Genomic DNA, 15,963 nt, shown 5'->3' on the forward strand with positions numbered 1-15,963 from the left:
GAATTGCAGACCAAGTTCAAGTTTTTGCAAGACGAGAATGAAATCCTCACAGAATCTACTGTACAAAACAAGGTAAGAATGAGTCCGTTATAGCTTATGGGCGATGACTAAAGGAATTACTAGGAAAGATGCAATGTGCCACAATAGACGGACTGAAGAAGCAATGGTTTGTTGAGGGACTGACAATAACCCTATGAAAGAAAATGAAGATCGTACCTCCTATGTTGTACGGAAATGCATACCGCTATGCAATGGATTTGGATAGCGAAAATAGGACCTCCAAGAAAAAACAAGTCATGGGATGATGAGTCCTTGGAGGAAAGCAGTGATTAAGAATCGAGTAAAAAAGTATGAGCCTTAAAAGAAAGATCTCTAAAGGATGATGAAAGAACTTAGGGCAACAAAAAGAGGATCTAGCGAAATAGAGGAGAGTGAAGTGTGGTGTACTGATTGCAAAGAAGTTGGACACACGAAAGGTTCTTATCCAAAGAAATCCTTTTGCCACATTTGCTAGATCATGGGACATACTACTAAAGAATGTTCTTATAACATAAGGGCCAGGAACCAACAAGTGTTCACACAGGAGCAACACTCCACATCTGGAACATGCACTCAACAAAAACAACAATATTGTGTCATCCGACAGCTATAAAAATAACCATTGGGGAGGTTGAGGGAATAACAATAACAACAATAACTGGCCTTGGAACTAGCATGATGCAAAGAGAAGACCAATGATACAATGTAGAAATTGCAATAAGTGGGGCTACTTTGCTCGAGATTGCTAGGAGGAAACCCCACAAAAGTTGTGCAGATGGTGATGGTCGGGATACCATGAGGACACCAACTGCTCGTAGCCTAGCGTCAACCTCCTTGACATCAAAGGTAGTTTGCATATGGACAAGAAGGTAAAAGTGCTATCTTCGGTAGTTCAAATTGCAGGACAAATAGATGCCACCACGAGTAGCAAAAAGAATATACGGCCTAAGGTTCAGAAGGCTGCCCAAAAAGAACAAGTTACATACCAGACCGTTACATTTGAAGGACATAAGGGATTGGAATGCCGGAAGTGGTGGCAAGAATCCTTGAGATGGATGAAGTTAAAAAATTCGTGAAGGATGGAGTTCATTTGGCGATTCAAATGCCTCTTTTTCCAATCTGAAATTTTGAGACTACTTTGAGGGTAATGATTAATACATTTGATAGGCGTACAAGGAAGGGCACATTTGTGTGTCGTAAGCATGTGGTAATGGTTTGATTCGTGTCTGCCGGCATCTTTTGCATACTAGGGAATGATGGGCACAAGGTTGAGGTAAAGATAGACAAAATGACACTAGACCAGAAAGTGTTTTGGATCAAGCATATTTTACATCACCTCACACGAGCGAAGTTGGAATCCATTCTGAAGGCAACTGAGAGTTGAGGCATCCGAAAGGGCTTTGTTATAGAGGATGCGTGCTGATGCCTATTTGTTCTAGTAAGAAGTAGACTGATAGGAGCAAGCAAGGTCTCATATATTGCTTTACCATAGATAGTTCATATGGATGGCCTCGTGAACGAAGTTGTATACAATTGGATGTCTATGCTAGTAGATAGGAAGTATGAATTTATGACCGTGAAACACTGCACAATGTACATGTCCCACTATGCCATTGCTCTATTTCTGGAGGCTACATTGTGGCAGATTCCTGTGGATGAGTTGGAACTGATGCCCCAGGGAATATTAGCGGTCCAAGAGCCTCCAATCTTTTTACTAGTGGTATTTGGATACTGGAGGGATGACGATAGGTCAAAAGAGGCATAGGGAAACAGTGGAGGAATCCAACCCCGAAGACATTGATAGTGATAGGGATGCCACCATAGAGCTTTCTGGTAGAGACTCGATGACGGATAATAGAAATTCAACAGAAGAGGAGTCCGCTTGGATGGAAGCTACCTTGTTGATGCAGTTCACAGGGCCTCTTTTATTGTCCTGGACACATTTGACTCCCACGAGGATGGCGAGTTCGACAATTGGAGTAGAGGCCATAACACCCTTGGGAGCATTGGGGCCACTAAGGTAGGCCACTCCTACACAGGAGATGGCTGAGGGTCCTTGTAAGGCACTTGAGGTGGTAGCGAAGTTTGAGGTATCTGAGGTTGTAAGATTGGAGAAGGGGAATGTGATGGGTGGAGAGTAGCTAGGACATTCTAGAGGGCCAGATTACTCTGGAGGTAGTAGGGTCTAATGCATTAGTCACTGTTGATACTAAGCTTTTAGATGACCCACCACCTGTAGTAGGTCCCTCGAAGGCGACCATGAGCTCTTGGCTTAAGTAATGACTTGAGATATCACTGTCAGAAGTAGTTGGCATAGTAGTTCTTTCTCCACGATGAGAGGAACCTTTGATGATTGTGGATGTAGAGGTTGAGCACTCGCCTGTGGAGAAGAATTGGACAAAAGGGCTGGTCACGTTGCGAACAGTGCATGGGGCAGACGAGACCTTGGCAATTGGTAAGGTTGTGCACCTAGTCGAGGCGGCGATGTTGTTGGAGAAAGATGAGGTGGAGGCGTCTTTGTTAGACTTGGTTACTAGAGGATGTTAGATAGTGGTTGTTGTAGAGACTAAGGCCTTGAGAGGTGCGACTGTGGACTTACGGTATCTCCTTACCTTTATACCACAGTATTGTCCTACAACTTTTGTTGGCTTTTGTTGAATGTTTGGAGCAAGGGTTGGCCTATTGAGGAGACTGCGAAGATATTGCAAACATGGGCTGTCCCCTTGCCAGCAGTAGAGAGCGAGGTATAGGCTTTTATTCATTAGATAGAGCAGGCTTTCTGTGATGGGTACTATGCTTTGAGGCATCTAGACTATGTCTCAACTGAACATGCGGCTGCACTGTTGGATACACAAAGAGCTCAGGAGGAGCTAACCTTTAATAACACCTAGTGGGTTATATCTCCAAAATACATCAATTATTCAGATGTTTGACAATTCATCAAACACTTGGCAAGTGATCTCAAAACTCAAGCAAATGAACTAGAGATGGATAGATGCACATATCTATATATAATACCAATATGGAAATTGATTCTCCACTCTTTCAATAATTTGATACATTCACAAATTGAGTGGAAATTGATATTAGAATATTGACAAACAATTAATGAGCAACTCCCCACTTTATTAACAATTTTCATTTATTACAGATGACACAATAGTGTTGCAGGTAGACACAATAAATTTGGAAATGAAATATACAATAACTAACGAGCTCCCTCATCAATCACAACTTTGAATGTAATGCTAGGATGGATGCCAATCTCTTGAAATTCCAACCTTAGCTTATCCAAATGAATCGTAGCCTCCCAATTGTGCAAATCTGAAACTCCTCTAACCAAATGTTGCCTGTACACTTAATATTCAGCCAATCCCTTCAAACAGAAAATGTAGGTACAAATTTAATTTTTTTCCCAATGCCAGTGAAATTCTTCAACACAAAACTCTCCTTAGCCAAAGTAAAACAATAGGAGAAATGGCTAATTGTATACCTCAGCACAATTGCCAATCCAAACTCAGAACAAAATCTCAGATTTCAATCTACAATACTTCAACTGTAGATCCAATGGAACAACTCAAAATTCAGACCCTTATACTTCAGCAAGGGCGTTGAAAATCAGAATCTCAGAAAAGCCACAAAGGCAACAAAAGAAAATAAATATTTAAGCAAATGCCTTAATCATCGAATGGGCTCATGTTTATAATCTCCAAATGACACAAAGTTTTCCAAATGAACTTCACTTAAGAAGCTTCCAACACACAACGTTAAAATATGATAAAGTGCCATTATAATCTAATTTATTAATTTCTTTTGGCTCTGAAAATGACTTTTTCCACCATAACTTAATATTTTGATACGTAAGGCTACTATTTCTTGTTCCCACGATTTAAATTTTTTTTGTCCCAGTTCCAATGAGCTATGAATACTGAGGTGACCAACCAACAACACCAACAAAAATAACAACCTCAACGTATTTAGATGAATAATAATAATAATTCACCTGTCTTGCGAAAACAACTGAAGAAGCATGAGAATCGAAATTTGACAACACCAAAGTGATCTTGATGATGACGGGGTGACTTACTATAAATAGACGCTCCCTCCAAGATTCTTGGAGCTCAAACCGGAAGCTCGAAATAAAAACTGAGAGCATCCTCCAACTCCTCTAACTCAACTGAGCTCATTGGAACCAACAGATTGACTTACTATAAATAGCAAGTCTTTCAAACGGAGCCAAACGCGCCATGGGTTGCTGGAAAGCCTATAACCACACAACTGAGACCCTTAAATCCTACTGTCAGTTCACAAGGGTCATGATGGTGAACTGACCTGGCCAACTGCAGGAACCTGCTAAAAATGGAGACAATTCGGAGAAAAATGAACATCACAATCCACCTGGATCCCAAAGGTAGAACTGCGTACTATCCCTGTTGTGTACAAGCAACTCCTATATCACCAACACCTAAATAACGAACATCAACATCAGAATCATCTGAAAACTGACCTGAGGCACTGATGAAGGCAACAACCCATCAGAACTCAACACAACTGAAATACCAACTCTGTCAACACCTAAGCCCCCATCAAACTGATACTCACACCCAATGTCACTGTGGAGATGGTAATAGCCATAGGTACTTGAAACACTACCACCAACTCCAACCTCTGCCAAACTATCCTGGGTGTGTAGATACTACGAGGGGTCTAATTGCAGCTATCAATCCCATCTGCAAAAGATGGTGCTAACCAATCCCATAGCGAAAGGTAAGAAACTAGAGCCAACCCACACCGACGCGAAACCAAATCCTCTACCTGTGGGTTAACATAAAAGTAATGAGCACTCCTCATAGTGTAGTGTCGATAAAACTTCCCAATCTCTGTCAAGGGCTCATCAGTATCATTCTTCAAATCAGAAGGTGGCTCCAATCTCTGACTCTAAACTATTGGTCGGGCAGGATCCTCCGCAATCCTCTCAGCAAACACAACCTCGAAATCCCTATGGGGAAGCATAGTAGACAGAGTCTCTACAATCTTTCCCACCAACCTCCAGATAGCACAAGAGCCTTGAATAAGAGTACCCTCAGACATTGTGTATGAATCCTCCCGCATATCCGAACTCTCCAAAAGATACTCCATGAAAGACTCTGTGCAGTAGAAATTATATGTGGAAGCATCAACCTGCTCCCTTGTGACCCACAGTTGATCCCTTTGAAAATGTGGCCCTGCCAATTGTCCAATGGTACTAGCTATATGAAATGAAGAAATTGATCCGCTTTCGGCAGAAGGAAGCAAATCACCACGAGAGGTCCTCTCCACTGATTCTCTGACCTCGTCTATACTTGTTGCACCCATATGCTGGACGAATGTATTGGTTACATTATCACGTCCACTATTCCCAACTGTAGAAGCAAACTTACCACCAACTGCAATATGCAACTGAACTGGATATGGGGCTTGTGTGGTCCGAACATGGTCCAACTCCACGGTCACCTCACGCAAGAGCTTGAGGTGACTGTGGACTCTCTTCAATGTACTCAGTTGGCTCTTCAGGAGTCACAGTCACCTCAAGCCCTTACATTACTAACCCATAGCCACATAACCACCAGGTTGGAGACAATGGAGCAAGACTAAGCTCAACGTACCCAGGAGCTGGAGGCTGAGAAGGTAGCATGCACAACTATTGCGGACAGATTGGCCAAAGAAACAACTTCATTTGAGTAGCACTTGGTAGCGGCTAGTATTGAGAGATAGATTTTAGAGATTAGCCTAGTCCGAGTTAGGAAGGAGATTGATGACAAGGAAAAAGAACTTCAAGAGGCTGCAATGATGGTGAAGTCTGCTGTGGATCTTTAAACGGTTGTGGAGCGCGAGTTGGAGGCGAGGACTACATTGGTTAATGAGCTACATGCTCAATTGGGACCTTCTATGGTGCAATCCGTCTCCTATTATGGAACGATATACATCCTCTTTAGGGACGCTTCCTATACCCCCTTCTTCTTCTTAGTCATAAATTTTGTAATTGTCATCATTCCCATTTTGTTTTTTGTCGTCTCAGAGATTTTGGATGTCGTACGGAGACAACTTTCTTTTTTGTGGGGAGGGGGGGGAATGATGTCAGAAAATTGGGTAGTTAGACGGTTGACATAAACGAGGGAGTTACATGGGTGCAATAGTTTGCCTTGCATGCCCTTGGGCATTATATGTATGAACTCTTTTTATAAAATGTGATATGGAAATGTGGAAATACTATTATATACGGTGATGATTGAATGAAATGCTGTTGAGTTCTCTCTATATTTTGTGTTGAATACTTTCCTTTTCTGTTTGTATGCAATACGTTCCTGTTACCCCACGAGGGTAAACAATCTTAAAACTGGTGTTGACAAGATGTTCCATGTAGCCACACCATTGCTTGTGTTTAACAAGCTCACATATCTTGATCAATGCTTATCAACATTATATATTTGAAATCTATGTTGTGTAGAGGTGTATTGTTTTCTTCCTTCATAACAGCATCTTTTCAGCTTATATTAGCCCGTAAATGTCCTTCTATTCCTCACTTAGAGATTTTGGCTAGCTGTTTTGAACTTCAGATTTGTATAATATCTTTTTTTAATATATTTTTTGACTGTAATAAATGAAATCTTCTCACATCCCTCTGTAATGTCCCTCTGTCGGCTCCTATGAGATTTGCCACTGATTTTTATAAAGCTTAATTCCGAGAGACTTCCTCCTTCATCCTTATATTTGAAAGAGTTTGAATAATTGAAATATGTGATCCACTATGCCCCTTAGAGTACTATGAGAACAGAGTGATAGAAATTATCTTTTCAATCTGAATATTCTTTATGCTTTGTATCCTCACTCTTCGAGGACCTGTCATAATTATTACTTCTATATTTGATCCTTTCCTTTTATATTTGTAAGGTGTGTTTTATTGTAATATCCTCCACTTTTGAAGCTTAAGTAGATTGTCTGAGGAGATGAATTTTTTCTTTATGCAATGACTATTATGTGTTTTGCGTTAACACTTATGGCAATTTCCCTATGCAAGGTGGTCCTGTCTTATAGGCGCTTATAGCAATTATCCTCCAATATTACTCACAGAAATATAGTCGCTATTTGTGATGTGGGAGTAAAATGTCTCAGACAATAGCCTGAAGCAGTCTCAATGTGTCACTCTGATATGGTCTTGATAATATTTACTGGCTATCACCAAGTAAGCCGAAGTTCCCAGAGGAGATCCCAATGGTAATACGAGATAATGAATTTTGAAATCAGATGTGGTCTTGAAGCACTTGTAATCTTCTGATTCCATTAAAGTGGTCGATGACACTGAGTGCAATAGCAATTGCTGAAGGTGATATGTAATATCCAAGCTGAATTTCCGTTCACTGATTCTCCTCGTTACATGTTGTACATTTATCGATGTGTTGGTTCTTACTGTAGATTTGATTCTGACTTGGGCTTCCAACGGTGATTGATTCCTTCCCGAGATGGTTCCTTGCTCCTTCCTAATGATGAATGATATATCACTATTATCTGTTATTCTATTTCCTCTTATCCTCTGCTTGTTATTCTATTAGCTTTCTAATATATCCAATCACCAACCATATTCCTTCGTTATTCTACTAACCAGTCCCAAGCCCTCGTTCTCACCTCTTGAATACGCGCAGATATATTCTGTCGGCCTTCTATGTATGTTTGCAATTGAGAATAACCTTATTCGGCAATCCTAGATGTGATACATGAGCCATAAATTATATTAGTGTTCCAGCTTTGATAGGACCACAAATGATTATTTTTGTGGTTTGACAAAAGTGTATAGAATGAATGGATTCCTTCCAATGGGTTCTTTAGTGCATTTGGGATGGTTATTGACATCACGTTTCTAATTAATATAAGTATTGTGTGTGATTATCTCCAGAACTTTTATTTTTCATTTCCTTCCATCGTTAATGCATAGCCAATTCCTTCTCCATAAATTACCTCTTTTTCTGATTCTATTCCCCTACGCATTTAATCCTGAAAGTCTATATGATGCCTGTGATACATCAAACTCCACCTCTAAATACCTTGCAGGAGTGAGATGATGCAACTGATGCATCGCTTGTAATAGTTCTATAAATTATTTATAATATGGTTCAGAGGATATATAATATATTAATGATATATATTATATCAGAATAATATTCCATTTTATAACAATATTAATCTAAATTTATTATCATTAATCTATGTAGATTATTATTATTATTTATATTATGATTATATTATTATTTATCTATTTATTGTTACCATCTATTTGCTTATCTCTATATATTTAATAATATTAGTTTTAATATCAGGTTTTTTATTTTATTATTATAATAGTTTATTATTTATTATTATTAAAAATTCTATTTGATTCAGGGACATGACACCCTCCTAACATCCACACTCACTGCCTGTTCATTATCCTCTCTTCTGATTCATTTTCTCTATCCTTGTCTATATATTTCTGTAAGATTGGGGTATAATCTGAGGTGGTATAATCGTATCCTTGTTGAAAATGAGGGTGTGACAGGCTAATGGTAAAAATTTATAACGCCATTAATTATAGTAAATTGGATGTGTTATATGGCATATCTTATAATTATAAACAATTTAGTGAATAACTATCTAATAAAAGTTAAGGAAGAAGGGATTACCGAAATATATATATATATATATATATATATCTATATATATATATATATATATATATATATATATATATATATATATATATAGATGAAATAGAAGGTTTTGCTGGCTTAAATATCAGTGGCTCTATAATCCATCAATCCCAAGTATGCTGATAACTCTTGTCATCCACTTTCTAAAACTGAAACATATAGAATCAAATGTTATTCTTTTGATTGATATAAACTGCTTATTAGAGGTTTACTATTTTAAATGTTTTTTATTTTTTACCTAACATTAATTTTCTGGCATCCAACTCATTTACCTTTTTGCTTGAAATTCTGTATACATATGTATTATCCAGAAATTTGTTTAACAATGCAATAAATTCTGCATTGTATTAATTTTATTCATTAGATGTTAGAAAGTATTGTAGTTTGTCATGTAGCAGACAGTTTGTGCAATATAATATTTGCACTGTGGGTAACATATATCTGTATTTATAATTCGTTTATAGCATAGTGGCCTCTGGTTTTAATTTTGTTAATGAGTTACTGCAAGCTAATTAGAACTAGTGTGCAGGTGTGGGCTATCATGGGAGATGATGGTGACATCACAGGCCGGTTTTCAGAACTCGTGCCTGATATGGCTCTTGATTTTCCTTTTGAGCTGGATAAGTTTCAGAAAGAGGTATTTTGGGATGTTGTGGATATAAAGTTTTGTTTTTATCTTAATAAAATCTCCACTCATTAGAATTTCCCTTTGAGCTCAATTAAGTTTGAGACAAAGATAGTTTACCATGTTATGAAGATCTTTTCTTGTTTTGTCGTGCCAAAATCTTTTGATGTTGTCCAGTAGAACTTATGCAAAATCTGTTTTAAATTTTACTTCATTAAATATTGTTATTCAGGATTTTCTGTCTAGCTTATTTAAAGTTTTTCCTGCATAGATTTTTTCTGTGTAGACTCTTCATTGAAGATACCGACTTGAACTTTATTCCTTGCAATTCTATGATCAGATTAATTCTTAAATTTAATGACATCTGCATATTGTTCTTTGTATTTTATTATTACTATTCTTTGCTTAAATGCAGATGCCTCTGGGTATATCACTTATTTTCCTAACAGAGATAGATAACATGCACATTTGAGATCTTGGTTCTATGATGGTTTTGAGATTTTGTCCATGCTAATTGTTCATTTGGCCCTCCTCCACAACATTATTCTCCTTTTTTTTTTTGGAAACTTAAGAATTCTAGCGAATTTTGAAGTCAATGAAAAAATAATTGAATTGCATGTCAGGAACATAAGATTAAGCTGTGGCAGGCTTATGTAAAAGATGATTCCATACATACCTGTTTATTGTTGTTACCGGGTTAACAGATGCTGTTTACCTTGCAAATTATGTTTTAGAAGAGCAGTGAAGAAACAATTGGTCTTTGAAATATAATCTCCAATGAGCTTACGGAATGATAAAATGTCATGGAACATGTGCATATATGTTTGTATAACAGGTTTACCTAAGTATAGAGTAACATTCAAGAATAGTGCATTCGATAAAAGATTATTGACCAATGTATACGCATTCAGTATTATAAATGAATTCCGTAACCATCTGTTTCTCGAAGATAACCACCCCAAAGTTCAGTGAAAGTTTTTACAAAACAAAAATTCTAAAGACAATGTGTTAACGTATAGATTAGTTGAAGAGTTATTAATAACTCTTAAATTGATTTATTTTATTCTATATAGTTGAGATATTTAATATACTTATATATATACCCACTGGAACATATAGTTTTTGATTCATCTAAGAAAAATAAATATAATTCAGAAAGATAATTTGATAATTATGTAATGGGCACCCTAGAAATGCCCAGAAACTGAACCAATTGCTGATAGGAACTTAGTCAAATAATTTGCATCCAACTCTTAATTTCTCCATTATATGTTAAACCCTCTTTATGGCTTAATTACTCCAACATTATAACACAATATTACAATAATGACTTCCCATCTTGCTGGTAGAGTAACATGACTAGTGCCGTGCTACAGTGACGTGAATAGTCTCACGCTACAGTGCTGCTACAATAAAATCTTCCTTCAATCAGTCCAAGACCCGCATAAAATCATCCTTCAGAATGGCGTAAGCATCGAACAAGAAGCAGGAATGATATGAGCAAACACCCAATATGCCTGTAGTTGGAAATGCACCCAATCTGCCTGTTAATGAAGTTGACAACAATGAATTACAAAGGCCAAACGCCAAGGGAATGACGTCTAGAATGTCACAAGAGAGGATAGACGTCCTCTAATGCCAAGAACAGATCCGCAACTCACACCAATTTTCTTCTAATATTCAACCTACCGAATGAAGCCACTAACGCTCCCTTTGATTCTTTCTCCAAGAGTTGATTCAACTCCCATGAGCAATGTGGCATAAAAGATGTGCAATATAAAACATATTAAAATAATCACATATGTCTCCCTTAGGTGCCCCTTTTTGATTTGCACACATTCTCGTAAAATTTAATATTAAAGTAAGACTTTAATATTTTACAAATAAATTAAATGATACTTTAATAATACTTCAGGCATAAAAATATATTAGCTATTGAACTCCGAATAGCACGAATAATAGCTCATCGGAAAGCTCTCGCTGAGTAGTATCAAATTCAATCACCAAAAATAGCCTCCCTTGTGTCCTGCTGACACACTAAAAATAGAAAGTATGCCTGAGACTAAGTAAATCAACTCCGTTTTGGCCCAAATTGGAGATGACTAGGCCAAAACACTCTAAGATCCCTTTAAACCCTTGTTAGAACTCGAGACCATGTAGAACTAGGCTATTACACACAGACTTGGTTGATTGCTAAAGTGGGAACATTATCGTCCGCCCTCCTTGAAATTGCTTGTCCTCTAGCAATCTCAGTCCAGCCTGCTGAATAACCTGCTCACTCTCTCATGTAACATCCCCCTCTGGTAGGTCTTTCCATCTGACCAAATACTCCTTCACTATCCTGGTTCTGAGTTTCCTCTCTCAGGGGTCCAGAATTGCCTCTGGTACTAAGACGAGCTTCCCCTCCTCATCTAAAGGGGGTAAATCTGTAGAAGGAACTACACTTTGACCAATGGCTTTCTTAAGCGTCGACACATGAAATACATTATGCACTCGACTGCAGTCTGGAAGCTCAAGCTCATAGGCGACTTCACCGACTCTGTGAATCACCCTGTAGGGACCATAAAATCTAGGCTTCGGCTTCTCTGCTTTGCTCCTCTTGAGCGATGACTGCCTATATGGCTGTAGTCTCAAAAACACCATATCCCCTACCTCGAAACTGTGCTCTACCCTATGCTGATCAACATACAACTTCTGTTGATTTTGAGCCTGTTGTATGTTCTCCTTAAGCACTCTCAGGATATCCTAACTATCTTGCAATAGGTTTTTGGCTTTGGGCATTCGGCTATTCCCCAAAACTAAATCCATGAAGTTGGGTGCTTCATATCCATACAATGCCATAAATGGAGTCAACCTGATGGTCATGTGATATGTGGTATTGTAACAATACTCCCCCATGTCTGCCCATTTGTCTAAGGGTGGTAACTCATACTAGGTGTAAGATCTATACGGCACAGCCTGAACAACTCCTGCCAAAAGGCGCTCATGAACTTGCTATACCTCTCTTTAACAAAAAATCTCGGTATCCAAAGCAACCTGAAAACCTCTCTAAAGAATAAATTTGCCACCTGAGGTGCTGTATAGGTAGAAGGAATAGCAAAGAAGTGAGCAAACTTTGTCAGTCTACCACCACATAAATACAATCTCTTCCCTACACTCGTGGTAAACCAGTGATGAAGTCCATAAAAATATTTTTCCATTCTCTGTTTGGAATGGGCAAGGGATGTAGTAAACTTGCAGGAAATGTGTGCTCTGCCTTATTCTGTTGACAAACTGCACACTCCTTGACATTCCTCTGAACATCATCTTTGAGCTCTCTCCATGAGAAATGCTCATGGATTTGCCTATAGGTCTTGAAGACCCTTGGATGCCCAGCTGTAGGTGCATCATGAAATGCCCTCAAAATCTACTCTCTAAATTGTGATGTACGGATCAAATAAACCTTGTCCTGAAATCTGATAAACCCATCCAACAACTCATACCTATCATCTTGGATGGCACCTTCCACTATCCTAGAAGCCCAATCATCTCCTGCATACTTCGTTGCAATTCGATCTCTCCAATATCCTGAAACCTTTGCTAGAGCACATAAGTGAGGTTTCTGAGATAAAATATTAGCCACCACATTTTTCTTACCTTTGACAAACTCAATATCAAAGTCATAAGCCTGCAATTTAGTAACCAATTTTTGCGGCTGGTCATTAAGATCACGCTGGCTCATGAAGTATTTAATACTAGTGTCATTAATTTTGATCACAAAATGCCTATGTATCAAATATGATCGGAATTTGGCCAATGCATGCAGTATGGCCAACATTTCCTTGTCGTAGATAGAATAACTCCTCTCAACTCCTCAGAGCTTCCTACCATCAAATGCAATGGGGTGTCTTTCTTGTATCAATACTGCTCCTATCCCGTCTCCTGAAGCATCACATTGAAGCTCAAATGGCTTCGTGAAATTAGGTAGAGGTAGAACTGGACAAGATGACATCACCTATTTGAAGTGGTCAAAATATCTCTTTGCTGCTTCTATCCATGTGAAGGTTCCTTTCTTGGTAAGATTTGTCAAAGGTGTGACAATCTATGAGAATCCCCTAACGAACCTCCTGTAAAAGCCACATAAACTAAAGAACCCCTTAAGCTATGTGAGGTTTGTGGGAGTAGGCCAATCCACAATCTCTAATCCTTTCAGGATCAACCCGAACACCATCGACACTAATGATATGCCCAAGATAAAGGAGCTTAGTCATGCCAAACACACATTTTGATTCCTTGGCATACAATGACTCTATCTAGAATAGATAACACGTCCTCCAAATGCCGCAAGTGCTCCTCCCAAGTCTTACTGAAGACCAAGATATCATCAAACAAGACCAAGGCGAATCTCCTCAATTGCCCCCTGAACACCTGGTTCATACAACTCTGAAATGTGGCGGGTGCATTGGTTAGCCTAAATGGCATAACTATAAACTTGAAGTGGTTCTAGTGACATCGGAAGGCTATCTTCTTAATGTCCTTTGCTCTCATCCTGATTTGGTGGTATCCGGATCGGAAATTGATTCTGGTGAAAAAGCGTGCACCATACAACTCATCAATCAACTCATCAATCCTAGGAAGGGGATACTTGTTTTTAATCGTTTTCTTATTTAGTGCCCTGTAATCGATGCACATGTGCATCATCCCATCCTTCTTCACTAGAACTATTGCTGAAGCAAAATGACTTTTGCTAGACTTGATGTGCCCTATGTTCAATAGCTACTTAATTGCCTTCTCTATCTCATCCTTATGTTTCTTAGGATGACAATCGGGGGTAAGCATGACTGATTTGGCTCCCTCCTTGAGCTTCATAACATGCTCTATTCCCTTGTCAGGAGGAACCCCGTGTGGGATATCGCCAAATAATTTTGCATGCTTGTCAACTATCTCTTGGATATTTGGTGGATGACTCTTTACCCATGGAGCTGGCATAATGAAACATTCTGTTGTCCACTCTATGTCGTTATGCCGAAAAAGTCTCTACATTCTTCTTAGGGAGACTACTCTGCAACTCCCATCCGAAAGTCCTCTAAGTACAACAGTTCTTCCTTCATGTTGGAATCTCATCTCCAATTTTTCTATGTTGTGTGTGAACTCAACTAGCGAGGCCATCCATGTCATGCCAAGGATAACATCACAGTCTCCCATGTCTACTACATAAAACTCATCCTCCAACTCATAGCCATCTCCAAACCTGATTTGAAGATTAGATATCTTTCGAGTGCATAATAATTTGTCACCATTGGCTACCATGACTCTAAACCCAGCATGTTCTTCAGTTTGTAAGCCTCTTGTGGCTACCAGCTGTGCATCTATGAAGTTGTGTAGTCCTAGTGTCAATGAGAGATCACTTTCTGCCCTTGGATAGTATCCCTGACCCTAAATGTGATTGCCTTTTGAGCCCCTGTCAATCGTGCCAACGACCTATCATCCTTAGGAATGGTATTCTCCTCTGGAGTGCTACTCTCATCCGAATCAGGGTGTTAATCCTCCCCCTCGGACTGTGACTCTTGAGCTGAAAATTCTCCATTTGATTTGCGTTAGCCTTTCGAGGGCACTTATGAGATAAGTCCCAAGGCTCTCTACAATGAAATAACAATTTCTCCCTCCTCAAGTCATTCAGGGTGTCATTATCCAAGTTGCTATTATCCCCTTTTGGCTGTGCATCCTAGTAAAAAGGTTTTTTGTCCTTATCCTTCTTCGTATGTGAATCTGTAGGCCGAAATATGCTCTTAAAAGAAGAAGGTGCTAAGTTACGAGCCTTCTTAGTGGCCTCCTATAATGTAGCCGGGTCATGCTCTTTGACCCAACTCCTTAAGGGATCTGAGAGTCCATCCATAAATAGCACTGCTAATCTCCCCTCTGAAATATCTGTAACCAACACAGCTAACCTTTGAAATTTACTGATGTATGTCTCAACTGATCCTCACTACTTGAGTTGTGCCAACTCTTTAAACTGTAACTCGGGATCTTTGGTATCAAATCTCTCTATGAGTCTCTCAGTGAACTCTTCGTAAGATGTGATTTGATTATGCCCCAAGGTTACCATGCCATGGTGCCACCACTCATGTGCTGGACCATCCAAACGAATAGCCGCATACTTGATAGCCTCCTCCTTAGGCATATATTCAGCTAAAAGTATGTATCTACATTTTGTACCCAAGCTCGTGCAGTCATCTTCCCGAAAGCATCATTATAAGGTAGAGAAAGTTTTCCAACTTTCTTTCTGAATTCAATGTTTGGATTCCTCCCTCCTGCTCTAGGCATGTGTCTCATCCTCACATCCACATAATCTCTGAGTGAAATGTCCGCTTGAAACTTCGGTCCACTAGCCTCCCAGTCCCTCCTAAACTGATCCTACAACTCAGTAATCTGTGGTTTGTTTACTGGTTGAACCGGATCTCTGGGTGGAAAGGTGGGTAGAAGAGGTCTCGAGTTCGCTATTTGAGTTGGGCATGCAACTTGTCTAAATTTATTAGCCTCATTCCCATTGTTGCCATGTCCATTATTATTACCATTAATGTTGTTCTCAGGACCATTTTT

General features: G+C 39.0%; 1 protein-coding gene across 2 annotated transcripts in view; it reads left to right on the forward strand.

Annotated features, from left to right (window-relative positions):
• LOC149545051 (RNA helicase, ATP-dependent, SK12/DOB1 protein) overlaps nucleotides 1-15,963 on the forward strand; it is a 343,786-nt gene that overhangs the window by 108,865 nt on the left and 218,958 nt on the right. For both annotated transcript variants that reach the window (XM_089795559.1, XM_089795557.1), the window contains exon 7: nucleotides 9,289-9,396. In XM_089795559.1, the coding sequence (XP_089651685.1) occupies nucleotides 9,289-9,396 (108 nt within the window). The remainder of the gene's footprint in view (nucleotides 1-9,288; nucleotides 9,397-15,963) is intronic.

Source organism: Cupressus sempervirens, chromosome 8, assembly GCF_028749045.1.
Source record: "Cupressus sempervirens isolate cs-2001-9-10 chromosome 8, ASM2874904v1, whole genome shotgun sequence".
Taxonomy (NCBI): Eukaryota; Viridiplantae; Streptophyta; class Pinopsida; order Cupressales; family Cupressaceae; genus Cupressus; species Cupressus sempervirens.